Below are 18203 nucleotides of genomic sequence, written 5' to 3'. Positions count from 1 at the left end.
AGTCTGATGAGAAGTGCTTCAACTGTAAGGCCAGTGTGAACCACAGAGTAAGTACCAGACCTGCCTGGGCAACAGAGAAAAACCTCATCTCAGAAAAATAGAGAAAGGAAGAGAGAGCAGAGGAATTAGTTGCTCTTTATCTTTAGGAGATACATTTCAAAACAGTACAAACCTTAGCAACATTGACAAGACAGTATTTCTTTTCCCATTAAGTCAAGAACTTTCAACTTCTCATTTAAAGGAAACACTTTATGGCTTCTCTTTGGCATCTCTAAATGTCTTGGCCATTATTAGGTAAAACATGAGTCTACAAACACAAGCACTATATATAAACACAGTACTATGACAGTGATCTGGTACAAGGCAACTGCTACATGAGAAACGGACAGGTTGAAAATTCAACATGAATACCCTGGAAAAAGTGACAGTTCATAATCCAGGCCAGGTGGAGCAGGATGGCACAAGATGTCATCACATGACTTAGCAGAGCATGCCACTTAAATGTTATGAATTGCTTCTTTGGGGGCTTCTCCATTTGGTAGTATTAAGCCAGAGCTGATCTAAGTTACCTGAATTGATAGGCACAGAGAACAACTGAACTCAAAAGACAGATAGATGCACGCACCTTCACAGCCTGAGGTCCAGCACAGAGCCAACCAACGAGGAAGACTATGCTCAACAAAGAGACTGTTATCGAGCAAAACCTAACTTCTGCTTGTCTTGAAGCACGAAGTAAGTATACTTTGTGTCTGTTGCCAGTTTTTAAGCTCAAGCGAGCAATTATCTCACCTGTTCTTCTGGGAAACCTGGGTCTCGACCACAGGACAGCACACAGTGCAGTGCGGCCATTTTCTCACAGTCTAGACGGGCATTCCATAGGAACCTCATCAAGTATGACTGATCAAGAGTTGCTCTGTAGACCTTTCCAGAATAGCAGTCCAGAATCAGGGACCCTGGCAGGGACTGCAAAGGACTTGAAGGTAGCACAGCAGCCATTTTGTTGTTTCCTAGCAAACAGAAAAAAACAAAAAAGCAGATCACCAAATAAAAGATTGGGCCTAGACAGTTACTCAAGTCAGAGCAAGCCTATGGGCGCGGAGACAGAAGCTACAACCTTACCTGTCAGAAACAGACTGTGGCAGATCAAGTCTGGATGCTGAATATTAAGAAAATGAAGGAAATGGCCAGGGGAGTAAACAGCCACAAAGTAGCCTGTAGTAAAGAGAGACTGGAGTCATCCACCATCCACCTGTGATACAATCTATCCCGGTGCAGAGAAACCCCAGGACAACATGCTTTTCTTTGAATATGATAACACAGTATATTTGTTTGCTTGTTACCAGTAGCACATGGTGAGGCCCATGGGAATATCTTCACCGTAGAATCCAGATCTGATTGGCTCTGTGTGTACCTCACACTCTTTGTACACTTAAGACATGGCTGTCTTGTTTATACCTATAGTTTTGTTTCTGAGTCATCAGTAGCTTTATATGAATCTAAGTGATCCAGAAGGAAATTAGAATAAAACTATCGAGCAATAGGAATGACTCCTCAGTGTGATAAGCTAGGGATAGCACGTAATGGGAATTTTCTTCATCTTTTCAATGGCTTGAGGAAGCTATGAAATGCATTTCCCATGTGGGCCCACTCATCATCATCATCATCATCATCATCATCATCATTTTGTTTAGGAAATTTTAAGACTGGTATTTATCAAGAGCATGTCTCTGGGGGCCTCGACATTGTTGCAGTTGTCAGTGGTTTTCTTGTGTTCCTAGCACCTAGAGTTGGCACCTTCACAGTTTCTACACTATGCATATTCAGAACATATACACCCAAATTGAGACAAAATATAATAACAGGCTCCTAGGGTCTCAGAAAAACAGAATAGTGAATTCCATAAAAGAAACTTCCATTTTCAGTCAGCTAGCTGGGCTCCTCTCCTTAAGAGGCACACAGTGATCACTGCTGTAGAAGGCACTCATGGAAAGGAGAGGATAAAACTCCAACCAATCAACATGTCCTTTCAGAAGACAAGAATAAATAACTTTAAAGAATGCAATGCAAAGAATTGCAAACTCTTGTCATTGTGGTAGTACTACTGCGGCAAATGAAAGAAATTATTTAAAGGAAACTACTAAGAAGGTATGGGTATCCATTTGAGATGGAATTAGTTGGGATTGCAGAGGAATTAGTTGCCCTTTATCTTTAGGAAATTTATTTCAAGACAGCAACAAACCTTAGCAACACTGAAAAGACAGTACTTCTTTTTTCATTAAGGCAAGAGCTTTTAAACTTCTCATTTAAAGGAAACACTTTATGGCTTCTCTTTGGCATCTCTATACGTCATGGCCATTATTAGGTAAAACATGAGACTACGAACATGAACACTATAAATGAACACAGTACTATGACAGTGATCTGGTATAAGGCAACTGCTACATGAGAAATGGACAGGTAGAAAGCTCAACATGAATAAACTGGACAAAGTGGCAGTATATGCTCGGCCCAGGGAGTGATATTATTAGGAGGTGTGGCCTTGTTGGAGTAGGTGTGTCACTGTGGGCATGGCCTTAAGACCCTCATCCTAGCTGCCTGAAGTCAGTCTTCTAATAGCAGCCTTCAGATGAAGATGTAGAACTCTCAGATCCTCCTATACTATGCCTGCCTGGATGCTGCCATGTCCCCACCTTGATGATAATGAACTGAATCTCTGAACCTGTAAGCCAGCCCCAGTTAAATGTTGTCCTTATAAGAGTTGCCTTGGCCATGGTGTCTGTTCACAGCAGTAAAACCTTAACTAAGACACCAATCATATATGTTAACTACTAGTATGACTATTTAGTGTGTTGTGGTAGTGCTATGTTTCAGGACATTAGAAAATACACTAAGGTAGTGTAGGGTGACACATCATTGGGATAGGGTGGGAAATTCCTACTAACATTTGTTTAGTGAAGTCTAGGGTTTTCTATACCACAGTGTGAAAGACAGTATCATAAAACAAATTAGGGCTTCATCTAAAACATCAGTAGTTACGTGTGTCAGGGTCAGTGAAGGCCATTACTCGTGCACTGACCTGCAGCCCTGTGACTCTGTCAATTTAGAAAAGATCCTACCACAATTATTTACGTGTGTGTGTGGTATATGTGGAAAACAACTTGTGGGGTTTTCCACCTGGGACTGAATGTGGCTCAGGCTTGTGATCCACAGCCCTCACCCACGGAGCCCTCTGGCCTGCCCTAAATTAACTTTTCGTGAAGAGAAACTATTGCAAGTGTGATTAGGACCTTGAGATGAGGAGAGAATCCTGGATTATCTTGGTAGACTCCGTGTGGTTACTAAGTGTTGCTAAGAGGAAGGGAGAGGGACACTGGCCTGCAGAAGGTGGCCACACAGTGACAAGAAACCTGAGTGATAAGACTAGTCTTAGAGGCCAGAGGAGGCAGGAAGGAAGTTCTTCCTCAGATGCTGCAGGAGGAACCGGTCCTGCCTACTCTTGGGTTTAGTTTCTCAGCACCCCCTCTTCCCTCTGATGTCTGAACTCCAGCCTGGGATCAGAATGCTTGTGCTGCCTTAAACCCTGCCTGTGTGGTCATCTGTTACACAGAGATGGAAACCGACAGAGCATCTCTAAAGAGAGACACTGAAAGGAACCTTCTTCAGCCTCAGCTTCATTGTTTGGGAGATGGGACTGTCATCCTCAGGCAGAATGGCTGTGAGGATCAAAAAGAAGTAAACTATGGAACATACATTATTTACTATATGGTGGCTTTTATTCATGGGCATGTCTGACAGAATTTATTCTAGAAGACCTACTGCCTTCTAGAATTTATGGTGTCCTCCCTCTCCAAAAGCCACTAAGGTGGACTATCTACTGTGACTGAGGGCAGTCACAGAAGAGCAGATGTTCCAGCTCAGGCAGAAATGCAGACTACAGGGAAGGACTGTGTAGGAAGGTTAGGGTCCAATGGGGTCTTCTCAATGATCTAAGTCAGGGGGTTCACAGGGTTTGTAGATGCTGTTGTGTGACTATTTCCTCCTCCACACCAAAACACCCCTCAGGGAGAAAGGGCAGAGGCTCCCTCATGTTCCTATCGGAAATCCCAATAAACGCACTGGTTTACCAAGACGGGATAATTTCTTTGGTGTGCTGTTGCCCTATCTGGAATGAATAGGGATTTCTATGTTTCCTCAGAAAAAGTAATGTGAGATTTAAGTCACTGTATTTCACTCAATGCAAGTCCTTTTCAGCAGGGTAATAATAAATGGAAACTATAAGCGATGGATAGCAAAACATACTTTTCAAAAAAGTAACTGTAATCATGAAGATTCTCTCAAGAACAGTCTTGGATAAAGCTTTATAGCTGTTAATAAATCATGCTCGAGAAGGGATGACAACTGTGTGAGCTCTGGACTGAGTCATGCTATTCACAGGAGGAGAAAAGGAAAGGCACAGTTAGTGGACATGCTCTCCATCACTGTTGAGATGGGCACAGACCCGGGAGCTGTTCTATCTCCCTCCCTCATCCCAGGAAGCAATAGAGCTGTGCTCTCCAAGGCCATTTCACTGTGGGAGGTGCATCCCCTAGGCAAGTAGGCCTAGGAGGCATCAGAAAGCTTGCTGAGCATGATCCAGAAGAGAGAGAGAGCAGAGCAAGCTCTTGTAAGCAGGCGGCATTCCTGCCTCAGCTCAGCTCCCGTCTTTGACCTCCAGTGGTGATAACTGACTGATACCTGGAAGGGTTAGCTGAAGTAAAGCCTTTCACCCAAGTTACTTTTGGTTCCATGTTTGCCACAGCAACAAAAGGACAAACCAGAATACCCACCAAGGTTGAGAAAAGTGATGCCATTTGTGACCTGTGAGTCAGCACTTCGAGGAGCTGCAGTGAAGGTCTTTCTGTATCCTGCGAATGAAGAGCGTGAAGCCAGAGAGAGTTGTACTCAGAAAAGAAAGGCTCAGACTGACCTCATGCGACGTAACAGTCTCACAGACAGGGCAAGCGCCTGCTGCCTTCTAGAATTTATGGTGTCCACCCTCTCCAAAAGCCACTAAGGTGGACTATCTACTGTGACTGAGGGCAGTCACAGAAGAGCAGATGTTCCAGCTCAGGCAGAAAGCCAGACTATAGGGAAGGACTGTGTAGGAAGGTTAGGGTCCAGTGGGGTCTTCTCAGTGATCTAAGTTGGGGGGTTCACAGGGTTCATTTCTATGCATGACAGTTTTTGCCAACCGTCTAGGATATCTCTAGCTCACACTCCCACCCTTAGCTAGAAAGGGGAGTGAGCCTCCTGTGCAACTGTGTCCGAGTTTGCTCTCTCCTCTGACTCTGTCTATGGCTGATCGGACTCCTGGTGTTACCTAGTAGAAACACATACAAGAGTCTTACACACGCTTACATTACTTAAGAATAGGTCTGCATCTAGTTCTGAAGTTACTGTTAGTTATTCCATTAAAAAATTCTTAAACTTTTCTGCCTGTGTCTCTATCACCCTAGCAATATCAGACTGAGAAATTCTAAACGTTTATGTGGCTTAGCATAAAAAATACAAAATAAATGAGTCCTGGGACAGAATCTCCATCTTTAAAAAAGTTTCAACCACATACACAATGTATACTTGACAAATATTAAAAAAAGGTTTTTTTTAGGTACATTCTCTCTATATAGGCCTGGCTGTTCAGGAACTTTCCTGTAGACCAAGCTGGCCTGGAATTCACATATATCCTCCTGCCTCTGCCTCCTGAGTGCTGAAATCAAAGGTATATACCGCTATGCCTGGCACAATTATACATTTTGAGGAATTAAACAAACATGCAAAAATTCTCCTTAGCATGTTTCAGACTAAAATTATTGCAGGGCATGCAGGGGCTGGCAGCTCACCCCACTCCCCAGAATGTGGCATATTAGCATCACAGGCCACAGACACGTGAAGTGAAATCAATATCTTAGTATGACAACATAACATATCATGGAGTGACAGTGTGTTTATATTTGAGAGCAAAGAAGGTTTTTAATTAAACCCCTATGTAACCATGTGAATTAAAGCTATAGGTAATGTTCCAATGAATAATAACTAAATGACAAATAACTAAATGGCAAACCGATACACTTTGGTAAATACGTCCATTAGAAATGGTCTACAGTCTAGAACAAGCCACAGGTTGGTATAAATCATATAGAAATGTCCTATCTTACTATTTACCATTAATGAATTTCTTCATAAAACATATCTATACAGTTAATGCTAAATGTTAAGCTCTCTACAATTTCATTTGTTACTATTTGGAGAAAGTAAAATGTAAAAGCAAAGGAGGATACATGGAACATTACCTTTATGGAGGTAAAAGACCGAATACGTGATTTCTTTCCGAGAGTCAGACTTTGGGCTGTAACACACACACAAACTCCCTGGGAAAAGAAGGTATTTGACAGCATTTAAATAATCTGCATCCTAAATTTCCCGAGCCATTATTCACCTATTTCTATTCCTTTCGATCTTACTTCATAGACTATTCCTAAATTTACAAGGTGATATTATCAAGTTGTTATGAATTTCAAGTCAGCGTTTAGCATCCATAGTCAGAGGCAGTGCACTGTGGCAGGCGACAAAGGAAGGGTGGGAAATGAACAGACACACTGGGAGCCGCGCAGTCTAGGAAACTTCCTGCCTCCATGAAGGTCTGGTGAATGTGCACATGCTACAATCTTACCCAGAGGTCGCCCAAAGGCATCCTGCATAGCTCTGGACCCCAGCTATCCAAACTGTGTCCTCTCTAAAGAAAGCATCCAATGTTTTTGAAGCAACACTGAAGCGTGAACCATGGACCTTACCTATGAGCAACAAGAGTCAATAACGTATGTGAAGCTACACTCATCAAAGCTGGAACCCTGACAGCACTGTCCCACGTCAAAGGGGACCATCTCGCTCTGTATTCCCTCCCTCCAATGTCTGTGGCTAATGTCAGCTGCTGACAAATGAAGACCTTATACTTAAACTGCTCGTGTTGAGCATCCCTCATAAAATTGCCTGAAGCTCAAAAGCTTCACATTTTAGACTCTTGACTCTGAAATAGACTTTCCAGGCTTAGCATCCCTGAGGCAGGTTTTCATTGTTTTGCTGGAGTTCTGCAGTGAAACCCTGGCTGGTCTGGAATTCACTGTGCACAGCAGGGTGGTTTTGCCTCAGTGTTTGTCCCTCTGTCTCCCAAGCTCTTGGTTTATGAAGCTCATTGTTGTTAGTTCTCTAAACCTCAGTTTTCTCATCTGTACATTTAGAAAACACAGAACCCACTTATAAGGTTCTTCTATGAGAACACAATAATCTATATAAATCTCTAGCAAAAATACTTATGTCTGTCTCTAAATGTTACCAGCTAGTACTACTGCTCCAGAATGCTATTTATAAGTCGGAAGAAGTCACGGTTTGAAGAAACAAAATGCATTCTTAATGTAATATCCAGAGACTTTTAGTAAATATTCACCACTGATGAAGATAACATCTCCACATTTGCTAGCCTTCGAGAACTACCTAGACAATGAAAACTACTACAGACGAGTTTTCCAAGGGAAATGATCTCATTGGAACAATTATAAAAAAGCCCCATGAACTGTTCCAGTGCTGGCCTGATTCTGAAAATTTGCCATCATGGGAACAGGAAGGAGGGGGTTCAGTACACCCACTCGTGGCCTAGGTCCTAAACAGTTGGTACACAGGAAGAAAGACAGCTAACTTAGATCTCCTGAGAGAGTTTAACCACAGCTCCAGCCATAGTCAGGGCGGACCATAAGATACAGAAGCAATGAGAATATTTTCTTTTCAGTGATGAAATCTGATTGGCCTTCCTACAGCCATGGATTTACTAGAAATATCTGTGTGAATTAATAATCTTAGGTGATTCACAGGCCTAACACTCATTGTTCAAAGTTTAGACTTTCATTCCTTGGACCTCACACAGCTTCAATTCCCAGAGCAGGGACATTCAGGACAAAGAAGCTTGGAGGTAGTCTGCAGATAGAGTGTTGGGAGCTGAAAAGCAGAAAGCGGCTATCTTCTTAACAGCCATCTCAGGCCATATACCCTGACAAGAGACTTGTTTTTCAACAGCCCACAACAGCTGAGCACACTCTGATAAGCACCTTGTTTTTCTCAGACATATTGCTTCTCAGACTTGTTTAGTGTCCCCAGCTGCAAGGCACTCATGGTAAAGTGTCTCCAGCTGCACTCCCTGCTTGTACTTATATACCCACTATTTTCTTTCAATAAATGGGACCTGATCAGACACCCTGTCTTGTTTCCATTCTTTGTGTCTCTTGCCCCTTCATCCCTACTCTCTCTCTTCCAGACCCTGTTTACTGACCCAAGAGGGCCGGGTCAATAGAGAGTAGGGGGAGCTGGGTAATGATGAATGGCTGTCAATCACCATCACATCGCCGCCCTTAACAGGAAGGGAGAAGTATGTGGGGCCCTAACTCTATCTGCCTTCCTTTCTCAAGCCATGCATCCTGGTTTTGTAGAAACTTAAAATTAATAAAAAGCTCCAATTTCAGTTTTAAACTCAAATACTAATGGCTGCCATGGCACATCCCGGGAAGAGTACATCCTGGAGGCTCGAACAAATATTCCAGAGGAAGAAAGACCCAAGATAAGAGTTTATGAGCCTTTAGCACAGTAAAACCTCGGTAAACAGAAGCTACTTAAGCTGACTCTCTGTTTGTTGTAAAAGATAAGGTGCAAATTTGAGTTACTTAGGAACCAAGCCTGGGAATGGAAACTAGGCTTGAGAATGAATGTTTGAAATCTTTTTAAATATTGTCCAAGAAGCAATTAACTGTCTTTGTAAACTCAGTATATAAACTACCCTTCACCCCAATTTGGAGTTCTCTCTCGCCTTCGAGCAGAGGGGCCCGGGTGCACCAGCCACTATCAATTCTTCAATAAACCTCATGCAAATTGCAGCGAGTCCTGTCCGTGAGTATCTCTGGGGGAGCGCGTCCCGTGGGTTTGGATCTTTATCATCCAACAGTTTCATGGCCCAGACCTGTACCCAATCAGTGAAGAGCAGAGAAGTCAACCCAGGCAGAATTATCTGCAGCCCCAGACCACAGAACTTCCCCCATTTGCAAGGGGCTAATTTCACACAAGGAATGACGTACAAAGTGGCTCCCTCCAAAATGGAGATCTTGTCGTCCACCACCAACCACACACGGGTCTATCACTGCCCTACCAACTGCTCTTTCTGCAGTATATGCAACAAATCTGTTTTCTATTTATTCTGGCCTATATGGAGGATTCTTTCACCAACCTGTACAGCTACACCACAATTTTAACCATAGAGGTAAGAACTCATTTTTAAATCTAACTGGAAAAGGATATGAGAACTGGCAACTTACTACTCCAAAACAACGACAAAATGCTTCTCCAGCTTTTATATCTTAACCCTGGGAGTTCATTTGAAACAGACTTACTTTCTCTATTCCAAAGCAGACTGAAGGACAAGGCCCATTTTCTACCTTCTTACACATTGTTAGGAAAGGAAGAGACGCCCCCACATCTCCTACCAGATGAATCCAGTATATTATTAAATAAGTTGTATAGCCCTAGTATATTACAGTTGCTACTGTTCATGAGTTCCTCTGAGTAAATTAAAAAGGGGAACTCCACAGAGATTTAAAGCATAAAGTGGTTGTTTGTGTCCAGCAGCAAAGGAGGCAGGGAAGTGCCCACCCAGTTCATCCCTGTGAATCCGAGATCTCAGGGTCTCATTTTCTTCCACCATCAGAAATCTATCAGTCTTTTCTGCCAGGACTTATACCTTTTTCCTTCCCCACTAAATATATCTTGTAAGCATTTAAACAACCAGAGTTTTAAAAAAAATCCTTAAATCCCAATTCCAACCTCTGCTGCTGCCTCTCTCACAAGTTTCTATGATTTCTCTATCTCTGTGTGATGCTCACAAAGATTTCCCTCCAGTGGCCCTAGGCAGGAGGCTCACAGGCCAGTCCCTGGGAACTCCACCTCTGGAGACACTGTTGGCCCTTCTCTTGGGGGAGGCCACACCCTGCCGTTGGGTCCTGTGCTATCATGCTTGCTCGGCTCTCTCCTTAAGAGACATCCTTTGCCCTTTTCAACTGGATGCTCCTCTTAACACTTAAGCTCCCAGATATTATTCCTCAACACCTCCCCTTCTCACCATATCCTCCTCCCAAGGTTTCAAATGCTCATCACATTCTGACAACTCCCACACTTACCCACCATCAACCCTGACCCTTCTTCTATGTTCCACATCTCTTAGTTAACATGTTCAAAAGAATGCTCATGATCTTCCTTCATGAGTCCCACCAAAGCTCCTTCACTGGAGTAAATGCCATCACTGTTCATCTGCTGATGCCAGAAACCTGAGGGCCTTTCCTCTCCACCTCATTACAGGAAGGCATCTCTGAGATACATCACCCATCTTTCCCTCCCTCTATATTCTTTGCCCATTGTGCTTCAAGTCTCCGTCGTCTCAAGTATGACTCAGATCTCATTTGCCTCCTTCTCTTGCCTCCTCTAACCTTTCTCCATCCAGCAGCCACAGTGATTGACTTGTATTATAATTATCAGTGGGTATTAATGACACACAGGCCAGTCCACACTGTGACACTGTCTATACATGTTAAGTCCTAGGTAAAATATTAAGGCCTAGACAGAATGTTAAAGCCTAGGTAACTGTTGGCTGTCTAGCCTGCCACTTTTTGCTGTTACTAATAAGGAAACGTTCTCATACATTGTTTCCACTGTTAATAGAAACTTTCTTGTGTCAAGTTAACTACATAGTCTGTTATATTCTGTGCCCTTGGAAACCAGTCATGATACAAGTCAGTAGAATTGCTTTGTATAGTTAGGTACGGTAAGCTTGAACTCAAACCAACCCCCCAACAACACTTCCTACACTTGTGTATAAGCTTTTATAACATTGTCTTTATAAGCTGCCCCTGAGATGGACCCTAACATAAGGGAGACACTTGCACCAATATAAGAAGCTATTTGGAATAAGACTTCCATTTTGAGTGGGGGTTGAGTAAAGTTTAAGTTCCCAAAACATCCCTGGGAACTGACATCCTACTTGTCAGGAAGACATGTACATGGGTAGCTGACATCCTGGTTGGCAAGTTAAGGCATTAGACAAGGCAAGTCACCTGCCATAGTTGAATACCCCGACAAATGGGAGCAGGGTAAGTATACAACAAAGACATGTTCCTAAGGAAGTCCCCTAATTGGTGGAATAACTTGACACAGATGTTTATAGATCTTAGGATTAAAAAAGCCCTATAGGATCTTGAGTCAAGATCACAATTGGCTTCCAAGTCTGACCTATGTCCCTGATTGATCAGTCTTAGGGTGTGGCATTCAATAATCCATCCCTATTTGACTGAGATTGGTTGTCTGTGTAGCTTGTGCAGTGATTCCCAGACCCCAACACTATACAGGCATATAGCATAGTTTGTTAATGCACATCTTTCCAACCATCTCTCCCTCTTCATGATCTCTGTATAAACAGCTATGTGTCAATTTCTGACTTCCTCAACACCAGCCATGACATCGCATTTAAACTAAACCAGGGATATGGGTTTAGATTTCAACCTGGGCAAGTAAGATAGCGCTACCAATAAAAGCACTAGCTACCAAGCCTGATGACATGAACCTCAAGGTGAAAGAATCTCCTCCCACAAATTTTCTCTGATCTCCACATACATACACGTGCAATGTCCACACATGTACCCCTAGACATAAAATACATGCAAAAAATGTAAAAAAGAAATAATCATAACCCAAGACATCAGTAAGACTGACAAAGAAAGCATTTCCATCCCCATTGGAAATTTTTCATTGAAAAAATATGAATCTACCCACTCTATTAAAACAATACCAATAAAACCTATTAGAACAATAGCACTGTTGGTGATGGCTTTTTCATAAATGCAAAATATATATAAAATTATAATGGAAGTGACAGAAAGGGATGACAGAATTGTACTGGTTTGGTCTATGTGTCATATCCACTTGATTTCTATAGTAATGTGACTGTTATAATTCATTTTCTTTCTTTGATAATACTTTTATAAATAACAATTTATTTAACAATACTGTTCACGTAGTTGAACCATAATGGTATTTTCTATAGAACTCAAGTCCTATACAAATTGTATAGAACCTGTATACAAATTAAAGTAGAAATTGGTAAGCATGATCCTGACTCTACCTGTGTGGTTGGTAAAAATGCAGAGAGAAGGCTGATTGTATAGCTTCTCTTGGTCTTGACGATAATCATATCCAAAGTTGACGAGTCTAAGATTACAAAGGAAAAGAAGTGATTGAACACATTTTAAAAAACATACTCCTCTCATTCATGCTATGAGCACTACAACACACTCACAGAGGTACAGAAATGCTTCCTATACATTTCAGCAGACAATGTTTGTTAATTCATGTAAAACAGTGACTAAAAATATAAATGGTGCTTAACAGTATAGCCTTGGCAATAGACAGAAAATGATATTACTTACAACATATGTTTTTGTAATTTGGGGATTTATGGTAGTATTATCTAAAATATAATACTATGTTTCAAAATAGGTACAATTAAGTATCTATAGATGTTTAAATAAAGCTAATGCAATACTGAACAGTTTAAGACCGCCATTTCTCATTTTGGAAGACTTTTCTTTCTTTGATGTTTTATGTTTTGTCTTCTTGTTGTTGTTTTTATTACTATAGCTTTTTACTACACATTAAATACTCTATAAAAAGAAAAACCTTGCCTTTTGTACAAAAAGGAAAACAGAAAAAATAAAACAAGAGACTGGGCTGAGTTATAAGTGGATTGACCTGTGACCTCTTGTTGGCAATAAGAAAGCATTTTGATGTTTGATCTAAATGAGTTCATGCTGAATCATAAACCCTCTCTGTTTAATGACACGGAGACAAGCACTTCCACACATCAAAATAAATGCAGCTGCCCCGCAGGAAAACATGGCTAAGAAAATCAACACAGTTGACTTTATACATTTAATCCTGTATTCCTGCTTAATAAATCAGTTTATATTCTATAAAGAACGGGAATGTTAATTAGATCCACAAGGGGCGTGGCTCATCCATTAAGAACACTGGCTGCTCTTCTGGAGGACCCAGGTCTGATAATCAGAACACACATAGCAGCTCACAACTGCTTGTAACTCCAGTTCCAGGGGATCTGACACCCTCTTCTGGTCTCTGCAAACATTGTACACGTGTGGCACAGACATATATGCAGGCTAAACACCCACACACATAAAATAAAGAAAAATAAATCTTAAGATAGGTGCACAAAATATCAGATTGTCTGAGTATCTACCTACCATAATTAGATCATCATTTTGCTACCTATAAATATCTATGAAATTTAACATTTGGTGGATAACTTACTTAAATCTCAAGCCACTTAATGATATGTCCAAGGGCATTTCAAACTGTCAAAAGAAATAAGGAGGATATAAGCATTAAAAATGGCATCATCATCACAGACATTACAGACCTTCCCCAGAAAAGAGCACATGAATGGGTTGTTCCGTGACAAATGCTCATCCCTGAAAACATGCAAATAAGTGACACACAGACTGAATATAAATATACAGACAAGATGTAAACAAATGGAATGATTGATAAAAAAGAAATATACATGCATATACATATTCATGTACATATACAATAAAAATGAATGCAAGAAAAGACCATGGATTTAGAAAAGAATGTATATTCTCAAAAAGGTTAAGTAAAAAACGGCATTACATAATAACGGTTGTGAATGCAAAGCAAACTGGCAGTGCTCGGCTGGCCTGGTGGTAAAGAGTCCCTTTACCCATCACCTCCAGAGGCTAGACCCACACCCCACAGTGCAGGAACTTCACTGGGAATCCTGGAGTTTACAGACATGGTCAGTGTATGCTTCCCTGCAAGGCTGACTCTGTCTTTAACTTGAATATCACCAATAGATTGTACACTGTACGAGGACGATTGACAGCTGCCATCTTTCACAAGCCATAGATAGTTGTGGAAGGAAGGGAGCCTGGGATGTCTTTTGGAGTGTGTGGGTGGGCTAAAAATGGGGCATGAAATGATAAGAAAGTCTTGTAATAGTGTGAAACCAATATGTGCTTGATACCAATATTGGTCCTAAGAAAGGAAAGAAACACTGTCCATCCCAGATAAAGACATAAGAGGCACCTTCCCATAGACAGACTGACCCCAACGGCTTTTCCAAGGCCAATGGTGGGTACTTACTAAACTATACACTCAGACTTTCTTCCTCAAACCCATTCTAATTGTGAGTCAAATAACTTGCAACCACTTAGTGTGATCTACTCTTGGTCACACCTATTACCTTTCTCTAAGCCCCTGGTAGGGTGGTTACCTTAAAAACACACTCTCCTCTGCATGCTGTCCTCTTCACCTGTATCAACTCTGCACTTGTTAGAGAGCTGAGGCATTGTGACAGCACAAGCCAAGTTATTTGATCATGCAAGTGGTTGCTGCAATAGCAAAATGCCCAATTTTTGGCTAATGACTCTAGTAAAAGTTTCCTAGGAGTGATCATTCTATGTACTTACCATTAAGTTAAAACTTTCATCTGCCCAAAACTGGATGCATTTCAAGATACTCCTTGATGTCTAGAAAAGAAATGCCTGGCATATTATCCCCCAAATAAAAAGACTTAAGAGAAAACACAGTCAAGAAGCAATAATGAAAAACTGTTCATTATCTGTAATAAACCCTCACTGACTGCCCCCATTAAAGATACTGCGGCTATTAAAGACCAGGGGTCTCAGTGGGGAAGAGCACTGGCTGCTCCTCCTGAGGACCTGGGCTAGATTCCTGGGACACACATGGTGGTTCCTAACCATCTGTAACTCCAGTCCCCAGGGATCCAGCCCCCTCTTCTACCCTCCACAGGCACTGTACATGCATGACACATAGGTGTACTTCCAGGTAAAACATCCATATGCATAAATAAAATAAATAGATATCAACACAGCAATGATGTCAAAATTATATTGTTTCCATAGAAATAGGTACCCATGGGCTAGTTTTTACCTTTAGTTCAATGTAGTATAGTCTCTGCTCTGACATATCCCACTGAGCCCAAACAAAGTCTTCAGCTATTCTGTCTCTTGGGAGATGGCTAGAATTTGTAATCACCTAAGGACAAAATGATTCAATAAGTATTTTTAAAATGACATCTTAAATCATTATTTTTAAATGCCCTTTCCCTATGATACATGCAAATACCACTAATTTATTATTAGCACCTCCCCATATTCAAAATATATACAGTTTTCCATAGAATTTTTAAGGCATCATTGCCTCTGCCCTAATGCCCTGTACTGTATTCTTCCTCTCAGCTCAATAAGCAGGTCATCAGAGACCATACCTTCCACAAAAACATCTGTATTAACAGAACATGTGTAAGTTCCTGATGTAATCATACCCTTTGGCCAGGTCTTTATAGACAAAAGCCTTCACCTGAGAAAGCACTCAGGCCTGACATGGAGAGTTCTGTAATGGCCCAGCTGAGCCATACATCAGCTTTGGTCTTGGTTCCACAAGAGGGATGGCACTGCACATCCCTCACCTCCGAATCCCCATAAGAAAGTTCCTCAGCGCTATTCCAATGGGCTCTTGTGAGCTTCTCTTAGTTACATCTTAGAACCATAGCCTTCCCAATGAGCATGGGACCCCTGCCGACTCGTGTCCTGAGTGGTACTAGAATTTAATATTACCTAGATACTCCTTCTAGAAATGAAGGAAGAAGAAATAAAAGAATATTAAGAATATTTTAAATGTTAAATGTCTGTTCAAACTCAAAGAACAATAGAAATTTAAGATCAAAGGATTGGGAGCTGGGGATACAGCTCAGCTAGTAGAGTATTTGCCTAAAGGGCAGGAAGCCCCACCTCCAATTCCCCTTGATCCAGGTGTCGTAGCACATGACTGTATTCTCAGGATCAGACGTTTAGGGTCATTCTTGCTTACATAATGAACTCAAGGGAAAATCGAAACCCAGAGAGGTTAGACTAGGCTGTGAAGTTAGTTCAGCAAAACCTAGAATCCTAACATCTGGCACTTTGCTAGTGATTGCTTTACATATCAGCAGGGTTTTCAATAACTTTACAGAAGGAGTTAAGAATTTACTTTCCGGTTGAATGGTAGATAGCTCAGATGTAAATTATTGTCTTGTAAGCACAGAGCCTAAGGTTGATCCTCAAAACCCACATAAAGAATCCAGGCACAGTGGCTTACACTTGTAATTCCAGGACTGGGGAGACAGAAACAGGTAGCTCCCTGAGGCTAGCTCACTACACAGTGTAGCCTAATTAGCAAGCCCTTGGCTAGCGAGAGACCCTGTCTCAAAAATATAAGGTAAATGGTACCTGAAGAATCACACCCAAGGATGACCTCTGGCCTATATGTGTGCATGCACATACACATACATATATATGCAAACACATACACACACCAGTATATATACATATACACACATTTACAAAACATACATATACACACCAGCATGAACACACAAACACACCAGTATACACATGCATGCACAAACACAAAATACACACATGCATACATATGCATTCTTAAGGAATTTGGTTTTCCTAATTGGGCATGGTGGCTCACATGTGAGACCAGCACTCAGGATGACCAGCAGGAGGATCACACATTCCAGGCAAGACTAAGACACAGAACAAGACATGGACAAAAGGAGAAAAAAGGAAAAAATGGAGTTTACTTTGAAAGAGCAATGGGTATGGCTCAGAGGCAGAACATACACTTAGCATGTGGAAGAACGTGTGCTTAGTATGTGGCAGGGTATGCACTTAGCATGGAAGATTCCAGGTCATTCCCAAGTCATTCTCCTCAAAATGTCTACCAAGCAAACATCAAACCATAAAACAAAAACTCATGACCCTGAGCTGGACCAGGAAGGGAGCTTCAGGACGGTATAGCTTCATGCTTGAACCCTCTCTGACCTTCAGTGCTAGCTGGAGGTTAAGAAAGAAGGAAAAGGACCCACACAGCCCTAGTTCTTGCTCTCCTGAAACCTCACCATTAGGCTGTGGGAAGTGATGTTAAAGGTCCCAGAGCACCTGTAGGAATCCTCTAAATCTATCCTGGGTTCATGTGTGTGAATTCTGGGTTAGGGGACAGGCTTGGGAATTGTTTCAGCCAAAGCCATAGGACAGCAAAGTGAGCATCAGATTGTGTCATGGCCACGATAAAATATCCACTCTGTGTCCCTCTGGGGTGACCTCACTTATGTGGGTCTTAGTTGTTGTTTTCTCTGAAGATGGAGCTACAGTACCACCTGCTGTTTAAAGATGTTAGGTGAACATGTGGAATCACATACCCTTACAGAAAAGTGGGGAGAGTGGTGCCTAGGCAGGGAATCTGGGGATGGAGAAACAGCAAAGCTACCATCTGGGCAGTAAGATCTTATCTGGGCAGCTGGAAGGAGCCCCCCCCCCACTTTTCTCTTCTCTTCTCTTCTCTTCTCTTCTCTTCTCTTCTCTTCTCTTCCCTTCCCTTCCCTTCCCTTCCCTTCCCTTCCCTTCCCTTCCCTTCCCTTCCCTTCCCTTCACTTCTTCCCTCCCTCCCTCCTTCCTTCCTTCTCTCCCTCCCTCCCTCCTTCCTTTCTTCTCTCCCTCCCTCCTTCCATTCCTCCTCCCCTCTCTCTCCCATAGCATCATTTGACTCCTAATTCTTTTCCAACCCACCTGCCCTTCAGCCTATGCTCATTCTCATCTTAACATGTGTGCTTACCATTCTCCTCCAAATTCTTGCTACTGCCATTGGGCTCTAAACACTATAGCTCCCTGGGGTCACCAGCAGTCACAGCCCCACCCACACAGCCTTCTCATTTCCAGCCAGCTCTGCTGCTCTGAGGCTTTCAACAGCAGCTACATGATTAGTAAAAGTTACTTCTCATTTCAGTTTTGTTCATAGCTTTAAAGTCTTCAGAGAAATATTAAAATTCTCAAAGAAAAATTATTTTGAAGGCTGAGGGGTAAAGGTACCTGCCACCAAGCCTTACAACCTGAGTTTGATCTCTGGGATAGAAGTTCTCCATACTCATTCTATCACACACACACACACACACACACACACACACACACACACACACACAC

At 41.9% G+C, this 18203-nt stretch overlaps 1 protein-coding gene across 3 annotated transcripts in view; it reads right to left on the bottom strand.

Annotated features, from left to right (window-relative positions):
* LOC114640243 (gamma-secretase-activating protein) overlaps positions 1 to 18203 on the bottom strand; it is a 119917-nt gene that overhangs the window by 76192 nt on the left and 25522 nt on the right. For all 3 annotated transcript variants that reach the window (XR_003714126.1, XM_028789186.1, XM_028789185.1), the window contains exons 8-15: positions 15109 to 15213; positions 14625 to 14684; positions 13444 to 13487; positions 12242 to 12327; positions 6330 to 6407; positions 4827 to 4904; positions 1120 to 1212; positions 790 to 1007 (exon numbers count right to left, since the gene is read on the bottom strand). Coding sequence is in view for 2 of the 3 variants with exons in the window: in XM_028789186.1 (XP_028645019.1) it covers positions 790 to 1007; positions 1120 to 1212; positions 4827 to 4904; positions 6330 to 6407; positions 12242 to 12327; positions 13444 to 13487; positions 14625 to 14684; positions 15109 to 15213 (762 nt within the window). In the remaining variant the exon portion in view is untranslated. The remainder of the gene's footprint in view (positions 1 to 789; positions 1008 to 1119; positions 1213 to 4826; positions 4905 to 6329; positions 6408 to 12241; positions 12328 to 13443; positions 13488 to 14624; positions 14685 to 15108; positions 15214 to 18203) is intronic.

The sequence above is a fragment of the Grammomys surdaster genome, unplaced genomic scaffold (genome assembly GCF_004785775.1).
Source record: "Grammomys surdaster isolate TR1022 unplaced genomic scaffold, NIH_TR_1.0 125793, whole genome shotgun sequence".
NCBI lineage: Eukaryota > Metazoa > Chordata > Mammalia > Rodentia > Muridae > Grammomys > Grammomys surdaster.
The sequence above is the reverse complement of the archived record's forward strand: the minus strand, read 5'-3'. Positions and strand labels throughout refer to the sequence as shown.